The sequence below is a fragment of the Sitophilus oryzae genome, unplaced genomic scaffold (genome assembly GCF_002938485.1).
Source record: "Sitophilus oryzae breed Bouriz unplaced genomic scaffold, Soryzae_2.0 scaffold_937_pilon_pilon, whole genome shotgun sequence".
NCBI classification, from domain to species: domain Eukaryota; kingdom Metazoa; phylum Arthropoda; class Insecta; order Coleoptera; family Curculionidae; genus Sitophilus; species Sitophilus oryzae.
The window spans coordinates 1,164,605-1,189,871 of record NW_022147569.1 but is presented as its reverse complement, the minus strand read 5'-3'; the positions used below and the strand labels follow the sequence as shown (position 1 = coordinate 1,189,871).

General features: G+C 33.1%; 1 protein-coding gene across 1 annotated transcript in view; it reads right to left on the bottom strand.

Moving 5' to 3' along the window:
- Positions 1 to 24,877, bottom strand: part of LOC115890894 (cytochrome b5-like) — a 30,941-nt gene extending 6,064 nt beyond the window's left edge. Inside the window, exon 1 of the mRNA XM_030911245.1 lies at positions 24,591 to 24,877. Within this exon, the coding sequence (XP_030767105.1) occupies positions 24,591 to 24,725 (135 nt within the window). The 5' untranslated portion in view covers positions 24,726 to 24,877. The remainder of the gene's footprint in view (positions 1 to 24,590) is intronic.
- Positions 24,878 to 25,267: the final 390 nt, after the last annotated feature.

Here is a 25,267-nt window from a genome sequence, read left to right as displayed (position 1 = left end):
CTTAACTATGACATTTGCCACATTTTTTTAATTATAATTGTGGGGAATTGTTACCTGCTTCAGACTATAGTTACAAGTAAACGCGAGCACATTTTGCCCAGAAAAATAATTTTAAAAATTACGATGAGCGATTTCAAAAGTCTCCCTTCAGATGTAGAAGCCGCAGTACGTGCCACGGAATCATTATTGCCGGAAAAGTCACGATCAAAATATGAAAAACATGTACTGTATTGTATTTTGTATTTGACTAAGAGTGGGTCCCATAGGGGACCCTCCACTGAGGCCGCGAGGGCCTATTGTGGCTCAGTTTCTACAAGCTCTAATTTACAAGAGCGTCAAAGTTCATCCTCAAGACCCAGCCTCTTAATATAAGCCGTTATGTCTGATAGGTCTAGCAAGGGTTTGCCAAACATCTCAAACCTGGTCCTGCTCCCAGCGGGGCAGGTACACATAACGTGCTTCATTGTTTCATCATCTTCCATACAGAGTCGGCATTCGGCGTCTTTCACCAGTCCCGTCCTCTGTAGGTGAGATCTCAGCCGGCAGTGGCCCGTGTACACTGCAGTGAGCACACGCGTTCCGTTCCTACCGGCCTTTAGTTTTGTTTTGAGTTCTCCTGTTCTATGTTTGGATGGCCCTGCTAGGATTTTCTTGGCATGTTCCATTCCGGGACTGTCATTCCAGTCCCGGAACGTCTCACTCCTAACCCATTCACAGAGCCTGTCTCTTGCGAGAATTTTAGGAACGCTAAGTGTCGGTTCTGGGCCCACGAATGGCGAGCCTGCACCAATTTTGGCGAGGGAATCAACACGTTCATTTCCCTCTAGGGCGACATGTCCCGGTATCCATATTAGCGACACTTTGTTCCTATCTCCCAGTATATTGAGTAGTTTCTTACAATGAAGAATCGTCATAGACGTGCTTTTCGTTGCCACAAGTGCTTTCAGCGCAGCTTGACTATCCGAAAATATGCATATTGTTTTCCCGGTGTATTGCTGTTCTACCAGCAGTTGCACACAGGTTTCAATAGCATATAGCTCAGCTTGGAAGATCGTGGTGTGTTTTCCAAGACTGTGGTAGATCTCAGTCTTTGGACTGCTGCAGTAAATTCCTGCGCCAGATCCTTTTGTTAAAAAGGAAATTTTAAGGAAAAGTAAAATCCTGCGCCGATAGCTTTTGAAAAACATACAACCAGTTTTTGACATGGTGTGATGACAAAAAGGTGAAGAATCAATGCAATGAAAAAGTATTTTTAGCATATTTTCAAAATCTTGCACGGAAATACAGCGCATCAAGTCTATGGACGTTTTATTCTATGTTTCGAGCCACAATATCCCTGAAGAAGAACGTCGATATAAGTAAATATGCCATATACCCAAATCATTGCTTTCCTCAAAAGAAAATCTGTGTCCTACCAGCCTATTAAATGAAGGTCTTTCACAAGAAATGATATGGAAAAATTCCCGAAGAAAGCTGATAACAAACAATTTTTACTTATGAAGGTAAACATTACAATATTTTATTTCTTATAGCAACTTAACCGCAGGTGCGTGTAGAAAGGACGAATTAACTAAATTACTTATTGAAAATGTGACTGATGAGGGTGCCCAATTTCATGTAAGACTGCCAAAACAAAAATTTTAAGAGAGTGTTGCTTGACATCAGGAGGCATAGAAGGTAAAAATTTGGTAGAAATGGTGCGAAGCTTTTTGTCTTTACGACCTCATAGTCCGCATGGTAGATTTTTTGTTTTCTTTAAAAATGGGAAATATACAACTCAACCCGTTGGCATTAATATGTTTGGGACGATGCCTAAAAAATTGCTTGTTTTTTTATGCCTTAGTGAACCGGAGAAGTATACAGGACACGCTTTTAGACGCACATCTGCCTCATTGCTGGCGGATTCGGGGGTAGATCTACTAATGGTTAAGCGTCATGGAGGTTGGAGAAGTAGTTCCGTCGCAGAGGGATATATAGATACATCGAAAGAAAACAAGAAAATTGTTGCGCGGCACATTTTCGGACCAAGAATCGCTGAGGAAGCATGCCAGCCCGAGTGCGAGCCAAACCGATCAACAGCCCAATCTATTTCAATTAGACCTTCACTATTATCATCGTCATCATCATCAGCAGCAGGAATTGTTTTGAAGAAGTGTAAAAAATGTGTTATTAATATTTATAATAATTAGTAGTAGGAATTTGTATAAAAAATTAAAATATTTAGATGTTAGTAGTTGTTTTTCATTATTATAAAAACTAGTTGTGTTATAGATTCATAACACCACTATGTGTGTTATGAATCTCATAACGTAACTGAAATACTATAAAAATGGTGATGTAAAAACGTCATAACTAAACGGTTGTAGATAAACTCTCTAGTTTTAAAACTTTGCTTAGTTATTAAAACCAAGACTGCATCGTTACTGCAAGTTTTTTTTTAAATTTTAGTATAGAGTATCCAATGCAGCATGATATGACGTTACGATAATAATCACCAAAGCCACCTCGTCATTTTGAAAAATAACATCAAAAATTAATGATAATTGAGAAAATTTCAAATTGTTGTAAGTTCCTTTAGATCTTAAAAATTAACCAAGACATGTGTTGACATGAGACAAAAAATAAAATGCTCAGGAGACATGGTTCTGACAGAAAAAAATGTTTTAAAAATTTGCTCACGAACTTATTGCACAGGCTATTTTAAAGTTAACTTAAAAAACAACCATTCGATAAAGCTTGTATAATAAAGCCCAATACTAAAGTTCATACAAAACAAATGTTAAGAATTAAAGTTGATATATTTATATACACTTTGCCAAAAAAATCATGAATAAAAAAAAATAAAAAAATATATAACACTTTAAAATTTGACGAAAAAATTTCCCGTCGCGTTTTTGTTTGCATCTGAGTGTATATTTTTTCTTTTGTCGTTGACATATCAACATATCATCCCAAATAAAATAACGAACAAAAATTCCTTTGACATTTCCTGATTCACAGATACGAATAGAATTTTGTTTATCAAAGAAATCTATATACTTGTACAGGGACATCATTTTAAGTGTCTCACTCGATTTATAATTTTCCTCTTTTCTATTTTAAGATAGTAAAAAGATATTTTAATGTAATTTTTCACGAGGATGCCGATTTTCTACATTAAAATTTTTTAAAACGTCAATTTTGACAGATACGACGCCATCTTGATTTTTTTTAAATGGAAACCCCCACATATTTTAGCATGGTCCGGTAGATATATTTTAGCTAATTTCAATAATATATAGTTTAGTATACTTTGCTCCTACCGTTTTCGATATACAGTGGATTTAAAAATAAATTGTTCCAGAATCATTTTAAGTGTCTCACCCAATTTAAAATTTTCCTCTTTTCTATTTTAAGATAGTAAAAAGATATTTTAATGTAATTTTTCGCGAGGATGCCGATTTTCTACATTAAAATTTTTTACAACGTCAATTTTGACAGATATGACGCCATCTTGATTTTTTTTAAATGGAAACCCCCACATATTTTAGCATGGTCCAGTAGACAGATTTTAGCTAATTTTAAAAATATATAGTTTAGTATACTTTGCATTTACCGTTTTCTATATACAGGGGGTTGAAATCAAGAATTCCTCTAATTTTTATGTATTTGAATATGAATGCCATTCACTTACAACTGAGTGGCATTTGTATCCAAATGCATGAAATTTACGTAAATTGAGCTATCTTATGATAGATGAGCAGTTTAAAACTAAATTTTCATTTTTTTTATATACAGGGTGGTCCGAACTGTATTCCGGAAACTTCGGCAGCATACTCTGCAGATAAAAATAAGTAAAAAAGTTCGTATAAATATATGTCCTACAATACTTAGTTTCGGAGATACAGGGTGTAGAAGTTTCATTTTTATTTCGATTTTTTCCAATTAATTTCTGAAGTAACGTCAATATTTGGCTGAAAATTCGTGTCTGGGAGTTTTTTGACATGAGAAACTTGATTTTGATGTCAATATGACTCTTATTTGTAGGGGGCGCCACCTACATGTGTTTTAACTGTTTTGAAAAGTAATAACTTTTCGCCCATACCTGTATAAAACTAATGAGTAAAAAAATATACATTTTCTGACTTTTTACGTAAAAAATATCTCTCGGTAAAAATCGCTACGAGCAACCATTCTCAAGATATTTCGAATGGAAATAGTTAATACATGTCATTATTGACAAAAAAATAAACACGTTGAGTAGATAGATATTTGGCTGAAATAATAAATGTGGGAAATTTTATTTTTTTTAAATTAATTATAAATTTTTCTGCGGAAAAATGAAGATAAAACAGTTTCTGTTGAACTTTTGGCAAAAAAACATTTCAAATTTATGATTTCAGACTAGTAACTATTTAGTCCACATGTTTAATATATGTCAATGATGACAGGTATTGATAATTTCGATTCCCAATATCTCGAGAACCATTACTCGTAACAATTTTTATCAACAGACCTTTTTTACGTAAAAATCGTTATAAATGAATAATTTTTCACTCAGTAGTTTTATAGTACGTATACTCAGTAGTACGGACGAAAAGTTGTTACTCTTCAAAACATTTAAAACACGTGTATGTGGCGCCCCCTAGAAATTGGATTTATATTGACATCAAAATCAAATTTCTCATATCAAAAATCTCCCAGACACCAATTTTCATCACAGTATTTACGTTACTTCACAAATTATTTGGAAAAAATCGAAATAAAAAAGATACTTCTACACCCTGTATCTCCGAAACTAAGCATGTTAGGACATTTATACGAACTTTTTTACTTATTTTTATCTGCAAAATATGCTGCCAAAGTTTCCGGAATCACCCCGTATGTAAAGGTCATATTGAAGAAGAATCAAAGTATAAAAAAATAAAAAAATTTAAGCGTAGTAATTGTCAAATTTGACATTTTCAAGAATTTTAAAATTCGAAAATTGTAAACTGGATGAGTCACTTAAAATAATTCTAAAGATTTCATTTTTAAATGCACTGTATATCGAAAACGGTAAGTTCAAAGTATACTAAACTATATATTTTTGAAATTAGCTAAAATATGTCTACCGGACCATGCTAAAATATGTGGGGGTTTCTATTTAAAAAAAATCAAGATGGCGTCGTATCTGTCAAAATTGACGTTGTAAAAAATTTTAATGTAGAAAATCGGCATCCTCGCGAAAAATTACATTGACATATCTTTTTACTATCTTAAAATAGAGAAGAGGAAAAGTTTAAATTGGGTGAGACACTTAAAATGATTCTGGAACAATTCATTTTTAAATACACTGTATATCGAGAACGGTAAGTGCAAAGTATACTAAACTATATATTTTTGAAATTAGCTAAAATATGTCTACCGGACCATGCTAAAATATGTGGGGGTTTCCATTTTAAAAAAATCAAGATGGCGTCGTATCTGTCAAAATTGACGTTGTAAAAATTTTAATGTAGAAAATCGGCATCCTCGCGAAAAATTACATTGAAATATCTTTTACTATCTTAAAATAGAGAAGAGGAAAATTTTAAATTGGGTGAGACACTTAAAATGATTCTGGAACAATTCATTTTTAAATCCACTGTATATCGAAAACGGTAAGTGCAAAGTATACTAAACTATATATTTTTGAAATTAGCTAAAATATGTCTACCGGACCATGCTAAAATATGTGGGGGTTTCCATTTAAAAAAAATCAAGATGGCGTCGTATCTGTCAAAATTGACGTTGTAAAAAATTTTAATGTAGAAAATCGGCATCCTCGCGAAAAGTTACATTAAAATATCTTTTTACCATCTTAAAATAGAGAAGAGGAAAATTTTAAATTGGATGAGACACTTAAAATGATTCTGAAACAATTCATTTTTGAATCCACTGTATATCGAAAACGGTAAGTGCAAAGTATACTAAACTATATATTTTTGAAATTAGCTAAAATATGTCTACCGGACCATGCTAAAATATGTGGGGGTTTCCATTTAAAAAAAATCAAGATGGCGTCGTATCTGTCAAAATTGACGATTTAAAAAATTTTAATGTAGAAAATCGGCATCCTCGCGAAAAGTTACATTAAAATATCTTTTTACCATCTTAAAATAGAGAAGAGGAAAATTTTAAATTGGATGAGACACTTAAAATGATTCTGAAACAATTCATTTTTGAATCCACTGTATATCGAAAACGGTAAGTGCAAAGTATACTAAACTATATATTTTTGAAATTAGCTAAAATATGTCTACCGGACCATGCTAAAATATGTGGGGGTTTCCATTTAAAAAAAATCAAGATGGCGTCGTATCTGTCAAAATTGACGATTTAAAAAATTTTAATGTAGAAAATCGGCATCCTCGCGAAAAGTTACATTAAAATATCTTTTTACCATCTTAAAATAGAGAAGAGGAAAATTTTAAATTGGATGAGACACTTAAAATGATTCTGGAACAATTCATTTTTAAATCCACTGTATATCGAAAACGGTAAGTGCAAAGTATACTAAACTATATATTTTTGAAATTAGCTAAAATATGTCTACCGGACCATGCTAAAATATGTGGGGGTTTCCATTTAAAAAAAATCAAGATGGCGTCGTATCTGTCAAAATTGACGATTTAAAAAATTTTAATGTAGAAAATCGGCATCCTCGCGAAAAATTACATTAAAATATCTTTTTACCATCTTAAAATAGAGAAGAGGAAAATTTTAAATTGGATGAGACACTTAAAATGATTCTGAAACAATTCATTTTTGAATCCACTGTATATCGAAAACGGTAAGTGCAAAGTATACTAAACTATATATTTTTGAAATTAGCTAAAATATGTCTACCGGACCATGCTAAAATATGTGGGGGTTTCCATTTAAAAAAAATCAAGATGGCGTCGTATCTGTCAAAATTGACGTTTTAAAAAATTTTGGTGTAGAGAATCGGCATCCTCGCGAAAAATTACATTAGGAAATCTTTCTACTACCTTTAAATACCAAACAGGAAAATTATAAATTGAGTGAGACACTTAAAATGATGTCCCTGTACAAATTTAAGGACACTCTATGCCAAGGTTTAATTTTATCTAAGTATATTTTATAGGGGTCTAAAAAAAGATAAAGCAATAATGACAAGATAAGCTTTTAAAAGATTAAAACCGCCAAACAATGTAATTTATCGATACCTTTTAGTCATATTAACTCTTCTGTTTAAACATATATGCCTATATGTATCTGAAACTCTATACTAGTAACTTACTACGTAAATCAAAGTACACAGAAAATTTCTATTTCAATATCATAATATTTCCGTTACAGACATTTCTATGTACTACAAAACGTTATCGAAAAGTGTCACGTACTCAGATAATTTAGATAAATTCATTATATTCATATTTTTGATTCCGTTTTTAACTTATTATCATTTATTAATTTGCAGACTAATAGGAAGCGCTGATATCTACGCTATCGGACAAAAGTAGAAAAACTTTTTAAAATTGTGTATTTTTTGTTAACGCAAGGACTGAGGCCATTTTATGCATTGTTAAAATTAAAGATACTTAAATAGTTCTTATTTAAATGAAATAATCACATGTCTCACGAAAACTTTTCATTCAATTAAATAAAAAGCTATAGGGACAAAAAAAGAGAAACTAAAAATTAATATAAAAATTATAAGTACATAGTTGTTGCTAACCTAATAAAATTAATAATGGGTAGAGTAACCGTGATTAGCTATAACTTCACGACATCGTTTTGGCATGGAGTCCAATAGTTTTCTTATGCTTTTTTTGTTTTTTTTTGTTTTTTTCCTGGCGATCTAGTTCCTCCGACAGGTTTTCAATAGGGTTAAGAATTTGTTCAGACAAAAACCATTCTTGTAAGACTTTCGATTTATGCTTTGGATCATTTTCTTGCTGAAATATCCAGGTTAAAGGCAAATTATCATCAGCAAAGGGAATCATCGCTTTCTTTAAGATGTCCAAATACACAAATCGATCCATTATTCCTTCTATTACATGCAGTGGCCCCATGCCATAGCCCGAGAACCATCCCCACACCATGCAAGATCCACCTACATGCTTTACAGTGGCCTTGGATTACTTTGGATCAAATCTTTTCCTTTCTGGGAGATGTATAGACGATATGCCATCGGATCCAAATATATTGGATTTGCTTTCATCTGCAATCAATACCTTTTTCCAGTCATTCGTCGATTTTTTTGTAAAGGTAAGTCGGGCATTCTGGTTCTTCTTACTGGTGAGTATTTTTTTTGGCTGCTCTTCTGCTAAAATTTGATTTGCCGATTCCAGTGGCCGATCTAGGCGTGGGCAAGGTGGGCTCTTGCCCACGACGCGACGCCAGGCGTCAGGGGCGCCGCAGAGGCGCCAAAATGTGTCTGAAATCAATAGGTAAAAACCCTAATCAAGCACCGCATGCACACATAATTTTTTTGATGGAGGGAGGGGGGTGTCTACATATCTTTTGAATTGTGGGGGCGCCAAATTTTGTCTTTACCCACGACGTATTTTACCCTAGATCCGCCACTGCCGATTTATGCGGATTAGTGAAGGCGATTTTTTTAGTTATAATTTCAATTTTTTTCGTTGTTTTCCTTGACCGACCACTTTTTTTAATAGTCTTTAAGGAATTGCCAATTTTTGAAATTGGAAATCGTTTTGCTAATGCAAATAAAACATTGTGCTTATGTCCGTTTGCCGGACACCATTCCGATGTGCCTTGATTATTTTTTAGCGAAGATCCTCAGACAAATATTTTTCGCGTGGCATATTTAGTAAAAATGTAAATCAGAATTTCAACAGTTTTCACCTTAAGCAAATAACTACTAAGCATGGTCAATTTTTATGTTCGTTTCTATATTTATGTCCCTTCAAAAATATTTGTGTTCCTTCCATATTATAAATAAACACCTGATAAGATAAATTTGGGATGTGGCGAAAAATGATTTTATTGCTAAAAGGAAATATGTTTAAAACAAACATTATTTTAAATATTGGGGGTTTTTGAAATTCGACGAGTTTTAAAGTTTTAAAAAGTTTCTCTACTTTTGTTTGATAGTGTATCTATTTATAATGTCGAAGAACCAAAGAACAGGCCTGAGTTGGGATTATATTAATTTGGGAAAAAGAATGTAAACTATAATTTTAGTTTACCGTAGCCAAATTAACATAACGTAGGACCAATGTTTGGTTTAAGACAACTCATTAGTAGCTTGAATTATGTCCATTTATATTTTTCTTAAAATATACTTTATAAATGAATATACTGAACATAACAGTCGGAATGCAGGTAACTGAAGAAACAACAAACATAATTGGAAGACAGAAACGTTTGCTTATCAGTTAAAAGGTCATGCCATAACGTGGTATACCAATACTTCCAAAACCAAAGCAGGAACAGGGATAGGAGTATTTGGACAGAAAACTAAATATTCCGAACTGATCTACGCTATCAAAAGATGCGTACAACTTCTATCTAGATAGAAACTATCGAAAACAATTAATTTTATTTTATAAATATGAAAATAATAAAATATGTAATGAACATTTTAAATTTAAATTAATAGACGAATTTGATATTTTCTAAATTTTATCTTCCATAAAAAATTCTACATCTGGTTCTGACTGTGTAAATTTATCATTAATCTCTTATGTCCTCATATTTTGCCTTTTTTGGTTAATATAATTAATAATATTTTATTGTCATCTCAATTTCCAACGGCTTGGAAGCAATGCTATTACACCCATTCCAAAAACAAGTAAACCAAAGAAGTTATAATTAGTGTAATACTGTTATTATTTTAATAATTATTGTATTTTATGGAGAAATAAAGGCATTTATTATTATTATCCGATACTGAAGCAGCTTTAAGAGCGGTCAACTCAGTACACGTAATTTCGAAGTTGGTAAAAAAATGCCTAGGGAAACTGAACAAATTAGGCAAAGAAAATAAAGTCCTCCTATTCTAGGTGCAAGCGTACCAAGGGATAGAAGGTAATGAAAAAGCAAACAATATAGTTAGAAAACTTCCCAAGTGGAAACCAACTTAAAGCAATTATTTTCCTTGATTTAAGTATAAACAATTTTTCGATTTTCGTGAAAAGTAGTGGTGTAAAGCCGAGCCGCTTCTACCATGGCCAGTCCGAATCCTGTTTAGCTGAACCCAGGTTTTACGGGGCATGTTAAAACCCTGTGGAGGATTTTCTAGGTCTAGCAGAGTATACCAAACTGAGCTTACACTGCTCTGCTAGTTCGAGATCCATTCGTGATGTCCGTTAAAGTCATCAGTAATAAGCTCTTGGGCTGTTTTAACAGGTGGATTTCTAGATTTTAACCGGTTGAATCTTATTACGTCTTGATGGATTGGTAAATCAAGATTTTGTATTTGTATATTCTTTTTATATTCTCGCAGTAATATTTGCTGCCTACGGATTTTCGGTGGTTCTATATGAGACAATACTAGTAGCCATTCGATAGGGGTAGATTTGATAGAACCTGTAATAATTCTCATTGTTTGGTTGAGAACGGTATCTACTTTACTAACATAAGGACTGTTTAGCCAACTGATGCACAATATTCGGTTGTAGAAAAGACCAGACTATGTGCTGACGTGCGTAATGTTGACGCTTCGGCGCCCCAGGTCGACCTCGCTAGTTTATATAGAATATTGTTACGAGTCCTTAACTTCGCTGCGAGGTTGGTTAAATGTTTGTTAAAAGAGAGAGTGCGGTCCAATGTAATTCCGAGGTACTTAGGATGATGATTGTGGCGTAAAATGTTATCGTTAAAAATAATATTTAAATTCGTCGATGCCAGACGATTGTTAAGGTGAAAACAACATGTCTCAGTCTTCGTAATACTTGGTATGAGTCGCCATCTTTGAAAGTATCTTGATGTCATCTTCAGATCATCGGACAAAGTAATCTCTAAGTCTGCCATGCAGGTATGTTGTTTTGCAAGGGCTAAGTCATCAGCATACATAAATTTACGACTTGATGTAAAAGGTAAGTCAGCTACGTACAAGTTGAAAAGTAGAGGCGCCAAAACTGATCCCTGAGGGAGACCATTATTGAGCAATTTCGGTTTGCTTAATGTAGTTCCAAAAGATATTTGAAGTATCCTGTTGGAAAGCATGCAGTTTACCAATGATGTTAGCTTACTGCATCTTGTAATATTCAGGAACTTGTACATTAACCCCTCTCTCCAAACCGTATCGTAAGCAGCAGTAAGATCTATGAAGACTGCACCAGTCTTGCTACGCTCTTCAAAGCCTCTCTCAATAAATGTAGTCAACGCAAGCACTTGATCCTCGCAGTTACGACCAGGTCGGAATCCGGCCTGTTCTATTGGTAGGGCCTCTAATATTATTGGACATATTCGGTTGTAAATTAGACGTTCTAAAAGTTTGTAAGAAACACTTAGCAAGGCAACTGGTCTCTAGCTTTCGGCCAAGTCAGCAGGCTTACCTGGCTTAAGAAAAGAAATCATTTTCGATCTCTTGAATTCCTTTGGCAACTGCTCGGATTGAATAATATTTGTATAGAATCTTGCCTCTCCACGTGACTTGCCATTCTTCATGAGCTGTAAGGCCCTTGTCACTTCATCAACGGTGAATTTGCCAGAGAATTGTTCCTGTGTAGTAGATGATTTTTTTAGAGCTTTAAATTCCTTCTTAATTGTGATTGAATGTTGTTTGTCCTTTTTAGCTCTAAACAAATTAGCTACGTGGTTGGCTATTTGGTCAGCTGTAATGTAAGCTGTAATGTATGATGAGTTATTACTCAAGAAAGGGGGACACAACAGATCTATAATAAGGCCGCGGTGATCCCATACAATTTACAATCTGCAACTGAAGGTTAAGTTTCTCTCTCTTTTGAAGTTTGAAAATGCGATCAAATTTTGTTGCGCAGCAAGTATACCCCAGAATGGAAGGGCATAACGAAGATGTGACTCAAAAAGAGCATAATAGGCTATTCTAGAGGTTGATAAAATAAGTTAATCTAAAAAGATACGACCAAATACATTAAGTTGACCAAATATACTAACTTGAGGTATGAACTGAATACGAATTTAAGCGAAGATGATAGATATTGGGGACTATTGCAAAATTATAGCGGTAACAACTTTTATCATTTATATGTATCTGTGACACATTATTTTTGAAAAGACTATACCTTAAAAGGGTAAATTTAACGCTCAGTGAGATGAGGGAGCTTCCCCAAAAATGATCATAAGGTTTGTAAGAAGTTTGGGGTTACTGCATAATTCACAGATTAGAGTATTTTGATAGAAATTATTCATCATAACAAATTTTGCTAAATCATTATCAGTTAAAGGAATGCATGGAATTACTTTTAGGAATTCTCATTTACCATTATCTATTGGTGATTTATATCTTTCTATAGTACTTATCTTATTTCCTTTATTAAGTACGCATTTTTCCGTAAAATTAAGTAAAATATACTGTCGTAATTACATATATTCTAGTATGTCATGTCATCTTTTTAAATGGGATTCTTGTCATTTATTAAATATTTCTGAACACAATTTTTTTTGGAATATTGGTATAAAAATAGATTTTATATATTTTTTTTGCAATGGGAAGAAATTTAAGCAACCTACTCACCAGGGAGTGTGTTGGGCAATATTTTGGTGAATGTAGTTTTCAACAAGTTTCCTAGTTTGTGTGTTGGTTTTTTAACATGTTGCTGAGTTGTATAATGTGTGTTGGCTGGTCAACATGTTACTAAGCATGTTTCTCAACAATTAAAAATACTAGAAGGATAATTTTAAAAAAGTTTGATTTTTAATCTCAGTGCACTTTCCGAATGAAATTGTGATGAATAAAGATTATATTAGCCTTATACAGGGTCCGGTAATAGTGCGTCGGGCATCTGTAGAATAAAAGACTTGGGAATTTTTTCTTAGTGCAAACCCAAAGTATGTATTAGGATGTAGTTCAGGAAAATATTTTAACTTCTATAGGGTGACTCACAGAAGTGATGTGAGTGGATCGGGATGATTTTTTTTAAATTGAACACCCGGTATATTATTGCATTTTTGGCTTCTTTTCAGATCAATTTATTTCGATAATTTCAGAGATATTAATAAATAAAAATTATATATTTTTCAGCCTTTCTTAACAAAATTATTAGAACTGTCCTGAAATCCAAACTATATTAGGCGTTTACTTTAGATGGTCTGTACTTACTTTGCTATAAATATATGGTAATCATAAATCATACAGAATGTTTAAAATTCTACGCCAAACTTTCGAAAATACAAAATAATTTTTCTTCGTTTTTTTTTAAATGGAACATCCTGTATATTATTTTCTCAATAGATGGAGCATTAAAAAATGAACATTTTTTATGATTACAGTATTTCAAAATGTTTAACGGTTTTGCACATATTCGCGGTTTTATATTTCATATCGCATTTTCTACAGTAAATTTTTATCAGTCACCCAATGATTTTTCTCTCGTATTTTACCATTGAAAGCGCCATATGAAATAATACTGCGTGTATATCTGCAAAACTATTTAAAATTTTAAAATACTTTAAATGCAAAAAATATTGATTTTTTAATTCTCCATCTGAAAAAAAAGTACAGGGTGTTCCGTTTAAAAAAACCAAGAAAAATTATTTTATATTTTAGAAAGTTTGTCGTAGAATATTGAACATCCTGTATGATTTACGATAACCATATTTATAGCAAAGTAATAACAGACCGTCTAAAGTAAATATCTAATATAGTTTTGATTTGAGAACAGTTCTTGTATTTTTAATAATTTTTTTAAAGAAGGGTGAAAGATATATATTTTTTAATATCTCTAAAACTATCGAAATATATTTACTCATATCTTAGGATTATGTAAAGTGAATTGAAGGGAAGCCAAAAATGCAATAATATACAGGGTGTTCCATTTAAAAAAATCATCCAGATCCACTCACACTTTTTTGAGTCACCCTATAGATGTTAAAATATTTTCCAGAAATTCATTCTGGTACATGCTTTAGGTTTGCACTTAAACAAAATTCTCAAATCTTTTATTTTAGGAGGCGCCCGACGCACCCTGTATATTATAACAGGTACCTTCTTATAATAAGCAAGGTCTTCATACAAAGAGAGAAAAAGTCAATGTTACTGTGAATTACCACTAATTGATTAAATATGTATAAAGCATCGCAGCAGACGGGGAATTTTTAAATCGTATTCACGGTTCATCGAATTTTCCTAATGTATGTTTTCAAGAATGTTTTTGTCTTTAATTCTAATGCATTGTTTATTATTTTTATTTTGATATCACATCTGTTTGGTATTTATTTTGGACATAGATCTGCATTTTTAATACTGAGAATTGTTTATTATACAGGATTTTTTGCATAATCCAGTTATTACAATCTTTTTAAGATATAATTTATTGTTCTATATCTAAGCTTTACGGTTTTTGAAATATTTTAAATATTTTCATTTGGAGAGGATAAGTAAATTAATTATTTTTTTGGCATAGATTCATTTTATGCCAATTTATGTTTTAAAAAATTAATTACAGATTTTTCTATGATTGATTAATTATTGTACAATATGATTAAGAAAAATCGGTGTCAGCGAATGGCTATGAAACCAAAAACGCTGTCATTTTATTCCAGGTGCGTCTCAAAAACGGCTCACCCCCTCTTTATTATTTCAGATAAAAACGAGATTTGGTATGTTAGTATTTGACATAAATTAGGATTGATTGACGTATTCAATTGTTTTTGGTCACTTCCTGTTTCAACGGAAATGACTACAACTTTTGATTTTTAAATAGCACCCTCGGTATTTTTTACTTTATTCGAGAGAAAATGACACTCTGAATAGAATGACATATCATATGTCATCTTTTGACCTGAAAAGCCGCTTTTTTGGATCATGCGGTATATGGTGCTCATAAAAAATATAATTCAAATCAGTAATAATTAAATTCTAGACTATAAAAATATAATATCAACTATGTCAAATGGATAGGTACTTTTGTTTTCTTTATTTTATTTAGCTTCAAACATAAAAGCAAATTTATATAAAGTTGTCTATAAAGTCAACGTGTCCAACAAGAAGATCAGCTGACAGTGACAGTGATTTTCTGAAATTTTAATTCTTAATTCTATATTTTCCGTTATTTTTTTGGTGTCTGTCCAAATCAACTCTGACTCGTTGGACCGATTACGTAATTCCAACAGTTAATAAAATAATTGGATGCTAACTTTTTCCTATACATAAACAGTGTCGAGGTATTCTGAGAGATGCTAACAAGAATCTTGATAGGCGGCGAGGAAAAGCTCGATCGGTGGAAGGAGTATGTTGAGTTGCTATACGCAGATACACGGCCCGATCAACCACCCACTGATATTACAAAGGAAGAAGTCAAACACGCTATAGATCTTTAGAAGAAAAACAATGCAGTAGGACCAGACCAGATCCACGCGGAAACCCTAAAGCTAATCGCCGATGCAGATGATAGGGGTCTTAAGATTCTTACAGAACTGTTTAATTCGATATACAAGGCCGGCAAGATACCCACTGATTGGCTAAAATCCACTTTTATCCCATTACCCAAAAAACCAAACGCTTCTCAATGCCATGACCACCGGTTAATCAGCCTGATGTCGCATGTCCTCAAAGTATTCCTCCGCATAATTCATACCCGTATATACAACAGATGCGAAGGACAGGTTGGGGATACACAATTTGGATTTAGGAATGGAGTCGGCACGCGCGAGGCGCTTTTTACACTGAACGTTATTACACAGCGATGCAGGGACATGAACGTCGATATATATGCCTACTTTATAGATTATAGAAAGGCCTTTGACTCTGTGTCGCACCAAAAATTTGCCCAGATTCTTAGAACCACCGGTGTGGATGAGGGGGATCTGCGCATTTTCACCAGTTATACTGGAACCAGACTGCAGAGATCAGGGCGGATGGCGGAACATCTGATCAAGTAGCAATTAGGAAGGGCGTCAGGCAGGGGTGTGTATTATCCCCACTCCTTTTCAACATCTACTCCGAGGCGGTATTCCGTGAGGCACTAGAGAGCGTTGAGGATGGTATCAAAATCAATGGTACCCTGATCTACAATATTCGCTTCGCAGATGATACGGTCGTACTGGCTGGCAACATTCTACACCTTCAGAACACGATGGACTACATCGTTGAACATAGCATGCAGTACGGATTACACATCAATGTTAACAAAACTAAACTTGTTGTATTTTCCAAAACACCGGGAAAGACTGTCCTCAGAATTAACAACAAGTTGGTAGAACAAGTATCGTCCATAAAGTATCTAGGAGCCCTAGTTAACGACGCTTGGGACTCCAAAATTGAAATTTTAGAGAAGATCGAACAGGCCAGACGTACTTTTGCTTCCATAAAAACGCTCTTCTCGAGCCGAGATCTAAGCCTCGAACTGCGCATACATATGCTACGATCTGCTACATCTTTCCAGTATTTTTCTACAGCTCTGAGAGTTGGACCCTCAATCAGACATTGGAAAACCGCATTAACGCTTTTGAGATGTACTTGTATCGTCGTATGCTGCGTATATCCTGGATGGATAGAGTAACAAATGAGGAAAAACTCAGGCGAATGGGTAAATATAAAGAGCTCCTAGTAACAGTGAAGAGAAGGAAGTTACAGTACGTCGCGTCGGTCACATCATGGGGGGTCATCGATACGAGATTCTTAGACTGGTCATCGAGGGCAAAATTGAGGGCAGGAGATCAGTGGGAAGAAGGCAAAACTCCTGGCTTAAGGATCTGCGTCGTTGTTCGGAAGGACATCGATCGAAATTTTCACGCACCATTATAGCCAGTTGGATCGCCAACCTCCGAAGGGAGACGGCGGCCTAAGAAGAAGAAGAACTTTTTCTTATTTATAATGCTGTATTAAATATAATAATAATGTATTTTAAAATGCTGTGTTCTATAGGAAAATTAGTAATTAACGGATCATAACTAGCCATGATAACCAGAATCCAAAAATTCGGTCCCCATCGGACAAAAACTAGAAAAAAATTAAAAATAACTGCTTTATTTTTTTTTTCTAGTTTTCGAATATCGATATGATCCATAACAGACACCCATGCCATATAAAAAGCCGTTAAAATTTTGTGACAAACATATAATAATTGATTTTTTTGCACCTATTCATTTGTACCCTGTATATTGTAGTTGCATTAGATTTGTTAAGTTATAGGTGTTTTTTGAAATCAAATTTGTTATAGACCGTGACGATGCATATTAAAAAAAAATAAATTCAGATAAGCAATCACCTGCTTTGATAACTTTCGATATATTATTGCGATAATCTTCAGTAATAAACATATACATATCAATTTTCCAATTTTTCCTCATTTTCAATAATATTTATAGCGCTGATAATGCCGAGATGATTTAATATCAGGTATCTATTACCAAATATAGTTTCTTGGAAATGATAAATTAAATTAAGTTCTATAATCCCTTTTTAACTTATGTTTTATTTTTTTGATATCGTTAAAGGTTACGGACTATAGTAGAAGAAGAACTTTAGTTTTGTTTTAATCGTCCTTGACAAAAAACAACACGATTGTGCCTATAGGCTCTCATTCATTGTCCATTAGACAATGTCCAGTAATAGTGTCCCTCATCAAAAATGTTTTAAACAGCTCGATATTTTCGATGTTAACAATTAGTTCATTTTATCTATATATATGGAAATGGAATAGATTTTTTCGAGGCTTACAAGATAAAAATGGTGGACATCGACATTTTTTTGTCACCACCCTATTTACATAATAAGTATAAATGGTTAAGTAAGTTTCAAAAGATGGGTTTAAAAGTAACTTTAATAAAATCATAGACGAAACATGATACATATTCAAATTCCAGATAATTTGTCCGATGTTTTGATAACCTTTAATAAAACTTGGTGACAATATTTTTAAACAAGGGTATACAATATTTACTCATTCTAACTGTATTTATAAATTTAATTATAAATAACTTAATATCTACTAAAATGAGACTTTTATATACAGGGTGGTCCGAACTGTATTCCGGAAACTTCGACAGCACATCCTGCAGATAAAAATAAGTAAAAAAGTTTGTATAAACGTATGTCCTAAAATGCTTAGTTTCGGAGATACAGGTTGTAGAAGTTTTATTTTTATTTCGATTTTTTCCAAATAATTTATGAAGTAACGTCAATATTTGGATGAAAAATAGTGTCTGGAAGTTTTTCGACATGGGAAATTTGATTTCGATGTCAATATGACTCCTACTTGTAGAAGGCGCCACCTACATGTGTTGAAACTGTTCTGAAGTGTAATAACTTTTCGTCCGGACCTGTATAAAAGTATTGAGTGGAAAAAGATACATTTCCATGACTTTTTGCGTAAAAAATGTCTCTTGGTATAAATCGCTACGAGCAACCGTTCTCAAGATATTTGGAATGAAAATAGTCAATACATGTCATTATTGGCAAAAAATAAACACCTGAGTAGAGTAGATAGTTACTTGACTGAAATAATAAATTTGGGAAATTTTATTTTTTTAAATTAATCATATACTTTTTTGTGAAAAAATGATGATGAAACAATTTCTATTGAACTTTTGAAACAAAAACATTTCAAATTTATGATTTCAGTGTAATAACTATTTAGTCAACACGTTTAATTTATGTCAATGATGATAGGTATTGCTAATTTCGATTCCAAATATCTCGAGAACCATTACTCGTAGCGATTTTTACCAAGAGACATTTTTTACGTAAAACACTTCGTAAATGTATATTTTTTTACTAAGTAATTTTATACAGGTACGAACGAAAAGTTATTACTCTTCAAACCAGTTATAAAATACGTAGGTAGCGCCCTCTATAAGTAGGGGTCATATTGGCATCAAAATTAAATTTCCGATGTCAAAAAACTCCCAGACACCAATTTTCATCCAAATATTGACGTTACCTCATAAATTATTTGAAAAAAATCGAAATAAAAATGAAACTTCTACACCCTGTATCTCCGAAACTAAGCATTTTAGGACATACATTTATACGAACTTTTTTACTTATTTTTATCTGCATAATATGCTGCCGAAGTTTCCGGAATACAATTCGGACCACCCTGTATATCATATCCAGTCGTCTAAGAAAATATTAAATTAAACTTTCTTGGCCTCTATGAACTAAAATTTATCATATATGTTTTAAATAACACACTACTAATATACGCTATTCAATAGGCATACATTGTTTAGCACACTCTACATTATATCTAGTTCCAATATAACTAGAAGTATTACTGTCTTGAACATATTCTAGTCGAATTGCCCACATTCGCGACATACTGTATTTCTTCCTCTACGAGATGTGAGATCTTGTCGTTGGTGGGGAAGCTCTTAGTCAGGTGCTAGCGGAATCCCCTCTGGCACTCTAGCTAGGTCTAACAAGCATCTCACTGCCATGTCCCTGGCTGTGGTGTCGTGACCAGGGAATTGCACCAAGACGTATATCGATGTCGGATGGGATTACCCTGTCAGTCATACCACGCACACTCTACTCTGTCTGTGATCATGTATCTTGGCTTAATCGCCCGGACCAAGGAGACAACCTCACCAAAAACCTAAATCCTACGATGGTGAGACCAAGTTAAAGGAATGCGTGGCTAGATAGAAGGCTAACCTTTACTGGTCCCAATCTTGTGGCACCAGGGAGCAACCCATTGTATTCTCGTCACCCTTACTTCTACATACAGGACTCTGTAGAAGTGGACATACTATCCCCTGCGCCCTGCGGTGTATCGCCAGCTTTGCCAGAACTCCAATGTAAGGACATCGAGGTGGCGAGTCAGGTGGATGACACTTCTTATGGGAGAACTGGCAATGGTTGAAAACTTGACTACAAGCGATTTTCTAGGAATCTTCCTTACCGATAAATTATTGACAAGAGTGACAGATAAAACCTTGACGTTCTTTCAGTATTACAGTTCATCTCTTTTTCTTTCTAAAGTGTGCGTTGAAAGGAGACAAAAACAATTTTTGGTGACCCATAATTTGTTATTCGAACACCACTTTTCTCCTTGTCGGGTCGTTGACGTTGACTTGTCGCCATTTTATTTCTTTTGTTTACAAGCTGCAGTTTGCTTTGCAAATTTAATACATAAATTATTTAGGCAAATATAGGTTGTTGATAAAACTTCTCGGACTAACGTGTAGGTAAGTGTTGATAAATTTTTTTTTCATATTAACATGCTCATTGTTATTCTCCTGATTTAGGTGACAGAAAAGGATCATCAAATCAAATTGAATTTTATATTTTTTCATCCCAGGACCGATAGTAAAATATATATTTTATGGATACCTTCCTAAATATCAACGAGATGAGCCATCGGAAGAAAGGGACCATAGTACAAAACAGAAAGGTGACCTTTTTTCTTTCCACTTAGGATATTGAAATTATATACTGTCGGCACTCGAGAAATATAGATAAACAAAGAACAACAGATATAAAGTATCCCAGAGGAAAAGAGAGGCAATACCTGTACTCTCTAGGATATTGAAATTATATAGTGTAGTCGTGTTCGGCACTCTGAGAAATATAGATAAACAAAGAACAACAGATATAAACTATCCCAGAGGAAAAGAGAGGCAATACCTGTACTCTCTCTGATATTTGTGAAAGTTACGGCAAAGTATTGTTGTAAATGTCATCTTTTTGATCGACCTGAAAACTTCGAGCAAAAAGATGACACTTTCAACAATACCCTGACAGATATCAGAGACGATACAGGTTTTTCCTCTCGTTTCCCCTGGAATACTTTTAATTTATTATTCTTTGTTTATCTAGATTTCGCAGAGCACTATGAACGAACTCAGCTTGTATGTTTGAAATAATCGTCCAGTTGACTTAAAAATGATGATCGATGACATTTCCCATATAATTTTACTTTCAAAATTATGATATATATCTTCATTTCTAAGCCATCTATGACGCCATTTTTTTCAGTTTTGTTATAATTAATTTTGTCTCTTGATCTACTTGTAACATTATTCTTTTAATTTTATTAATTTATTGTTGTGAAATTAATTTCTGTTGTATATTTGATATTGATATTAAACATATTTTTAAAAAATGGTGTATTTCTTGTGTTTTTATGTATGTCATAATTAAAAATAAATGAAGAATTAAAATTTTTTATTTTTTTAAACTTCCCGCCATGCGTGACAATCTAGTCCGTAGTTCCTACAAGCGAAATTGGGGGCGCTAGTAGCAGTAGACTTGTCAGCAGTGTCAAATTTAAACGTCAATTTCACTTTCCAATATTTAGCAAGGCGCTCGCACTTCTTCTTGTGTATGTGTTTTGTGTGGCGAGTCATAAACTCGAGGGAGGAAAGTCATACCCAGGTCCTCACAATAGGAATTAACCTCTTAAACAATAGAGATATATGTTCTAGTATAGATCTAAGAGAACACCGGTATCAGGGCTAAAGAGACACCCAGTTAAAGTGGTGGATAAAATGGAGACATATCCTCCAGCCTCCATTTCAAGAGAAGCTCAACCGGAGATAAGCTCCTCGAATATGAAGGGCACGGATGGCCAAACCCCAACCTTGGAAGAGTGTATACTAGGGTGAGCCAAAAAAACTAACTTATGTAATTTATGGGTTAAAATGAATCTAATCACCGAGAAAAAAATATCCCCGGAAAGCATGGTTTTTAGCTCACTTTTAAAAGGTGTCCTTGAACATTCCAAGTTTTCCCTTTAAATAACACGTAAAAAAATCTTTTTCCATTAAAAGTACCATTACTTTGAAATGGTTTACGATAAAAAAATTTACATCGCGGATTCTTGTATACCATAAAATTTACTAAAACATCTATATGAGAGTATTTTTTTCAATTCAATAATTCGTATATGTGAAAGCTTTGAAAAGTGAAAAAAATCAATTTTCAACCAAAAATCAATCAGTTTTAGTCTTTATTGATTAAAATTTTTTATATTTAGTAAAAATAAACTAGATTACTCTGAGATAGATTTTTAGGAAATTTTATGCTCTACAAGAATCCGCGAAGTAAAATTTTTTGTTCGTAAACCTTTTCAAAGTTATGCTACTTTTAATGGAAACAAAATTCAACGTTATTTTAAAATGCTGTGTTCTATAGGAAAATTAGTAATTAACGGATCATAACTAGCCATGATAATCAGAATTAAAAAATTCGGTCCCCATCGGACAAAAACTAGAAAAAAATTAAAAATAACTGCTTTATTTTTTTTTTAGTTTTGGAATATCGATATAATCCATAACAGACACCCATGCCATATAACAAACCGTTAAAATTTTGTGACAAACATATAATAATTGATTTTTTTTGCACCTATTCATTTGTACCCTGTATATTGTAGTTGCTTTAGATTTGTTAAGTTATAGGTGTTTTTTGAAATCAAATTTGTTATAGACCGTGACGATGCATATTAAAAAAAAATTCAGATAAGCAATCACCTGCTTTGATAACTTTCGATATATTATTGCGATAATTTTCAGTAATAAACATATATCAATTTTCCAATTTTTCCTCATTTTCAATAATATTTATGGATTTATGGAGTTTTTTTGGATCACCCTAGCTAGTGTATACCCTCGTAAGATGTCCACTTCTCGGAGGATGAACAGTTATTGTCGAGGAAATACCCTGTCTCCCTACAACAGGAAGGTCCCCATGTATGATGAGTTATAACTCAAAAAAGGGGGCACGGTAAGACATAGTTAACGTTACCCATTTTTTGTCCGTCAGGCAAATTTGTTTTATTAGTAACATACCCACCAAGCAAAAAACCTCACATTACATTTGCAACATTGCAGTCAATCCCCAAACAGTTTGCTTTATAATGTTGATTTCTAAACGTTGTGTCGTGATTGATGAAACCTTGATACAGAAACATTGTTTTTGAATGGTGATTAAAACGTTTTTTCTGCAACATTGCAACAAAGATTAAAATGAAAGATCCGCGCAAGTTAATATTAATTAATAATATAACAAATATACCATAGGATCGAAAAAAACGGCGTATAGTTGACTTGAAAAAGAATATCGATGACATTCCCCATATAAAATGACAGCGATTTTCTTTTCATAGCCATCGCTGACGTCTTTTTTTTTCGATCATACGGTATAAGAAGTTAGGTTAGGTTAACGCATTTGTTTTTTTACGTTTTTGGTATCACATTTTATGCTTTTCAAATGAGATTTTAATGAATGTAAATGTAAGTATAATTTTATTATTATGTGTATTTTAATAATACTTAGCCAATAAACAAATTTTGTTTAGTTTAGTTTGTTTTTAAGCTAAATTTTATGTTTTAGGTTAGCATTTAGCCAACTGAAAATTGAAGTAGATAAAATCAGGATACGAATATATCAATCTAATGATAAAATCACAAATAATATTCAGTATTAATTATTCTCAATAATATTTTTTTAATGATGTTATAATCATTTCAAATTTTTAAAATAAGGACATAAAGGGGCCTCAAAGACTACTGTTACAAGAGGTAAGTTTCTCATTGCTTTGTTTATTACAACTGATTGTTTTTATTTTTACTACTTTAGAATAGATTTCAAAACTTTACCGAAGAGGAATTTGAAACCATGAATAAGACAATTCATGCGAAGACAAAATATTAAAGATCCAAAAAATTAAAATATATAAGTTTGCTTTTCCTTCTACATACATTTATTGTTATACTTTCCTTTTGTATTTTTGAATAAGAAATATAAAATAATGTTTATACTGTACCTATATATTTTGTATTATTTCAGACATTCAATTTTAAGATTTTTTTTAGAAATTCGACTCGGAGGTCAGAGTTGAGTAATTCCTTATTTAATGAGCAGCCGAAAAGATCAGTAAGTTTTACCAATATTGTATTGACGTAAAATTAACAATATTGCTAATACATCCCAAATTAGTACTTTCTTGAAAGTTACATTAGCAACGTTTCAATAATATTGTGAAATGCAACCTTGCACTGCAATGTTATTTGGCGGAAGATTAAGCTACCCTGAAACCTTGCATAAACCTCCCTACAACGAAAAAAGCAATGTTACACCTTGCTTTGCGAAGTTTTGGCAATGTTCCAGCAATAAATTTTGCTTGTTGGGATACTGCTGATAAATTGGTCTACGTTGGATTAAGGCAGCAGCGGTGTTTACAAAAAAATAAGTATTTTATTTTGTAGATTTTCCTGCATTGCAAGTGGCGAAATAAAGAGATGAATTTTTTTGAAGAATCGTTAACAATAATTGTTATAATTTAAATAAATGGATATCTTTTACGTAATTACCCAAACGACATACGACATCCAATTTTTTAAAAAATTTGATGTCGTATTTTTTTATTTCTTTTTATTTTATTGGATTTTAAAAATTTTCTCATTAAAAATGAATTGGGGTATTAAAATACCCCCAGACGATTACTTACGTAGAAAAACAAAGCGCGAGTAACAGAAGGTTAATTTTAAAGCAAAAGAAAACTTACGTCGTCTAAATACGATGTCACATCATAAACAATATCCTTATAGATAATCCAGGTGGCCGGGTCATCTTTTCCATTGTGAATTTTAACTTCGGCTAGCGTGAATAACTTCACTTCTTGACCGGTTTCTTCTGTCATTCTCTTTCCGATTATTTGCAAATCTCAGACGTGCCGACTAACCCGTCTGTTACACGAGTAGAGATAGCGCAAAACTGTAGACGGATCGAACAACAAATGTAGAGTGAATCGCGTTTACATTTCAATTGTACTGTAATGTCGTTGAATTCGCAAGGAAGCCGTCTTAAAAAATCGATTAGATTTTGAACGTATTTGATAACATTAGTATTAGTAATGATTTATTGTTGTCATAAATACGCGGTCTCGCCAGTGGCGGCTCGTGAGCATACAGGGTGTCCCAGGCTGAGCGTGCATTAGAAATTTCTAGAGAACTACAACATCTAGATCGGAGATTTTTTGCACATCATTGTTTTACAACAAGATCTATCGATTAAAAATATTTTTAATGTGGCGGCACTTGCGGAAATACCGGAAGTTGACAGCAACTTTCTTATTTTAAATGGGTGCCCCCATTTTTTATTACATATTTAAATTCTCTGTAATATTTTATGAATTTTGATATAAACACTCTATACCTAACATTAACCGTTTTTGAGAAAAAA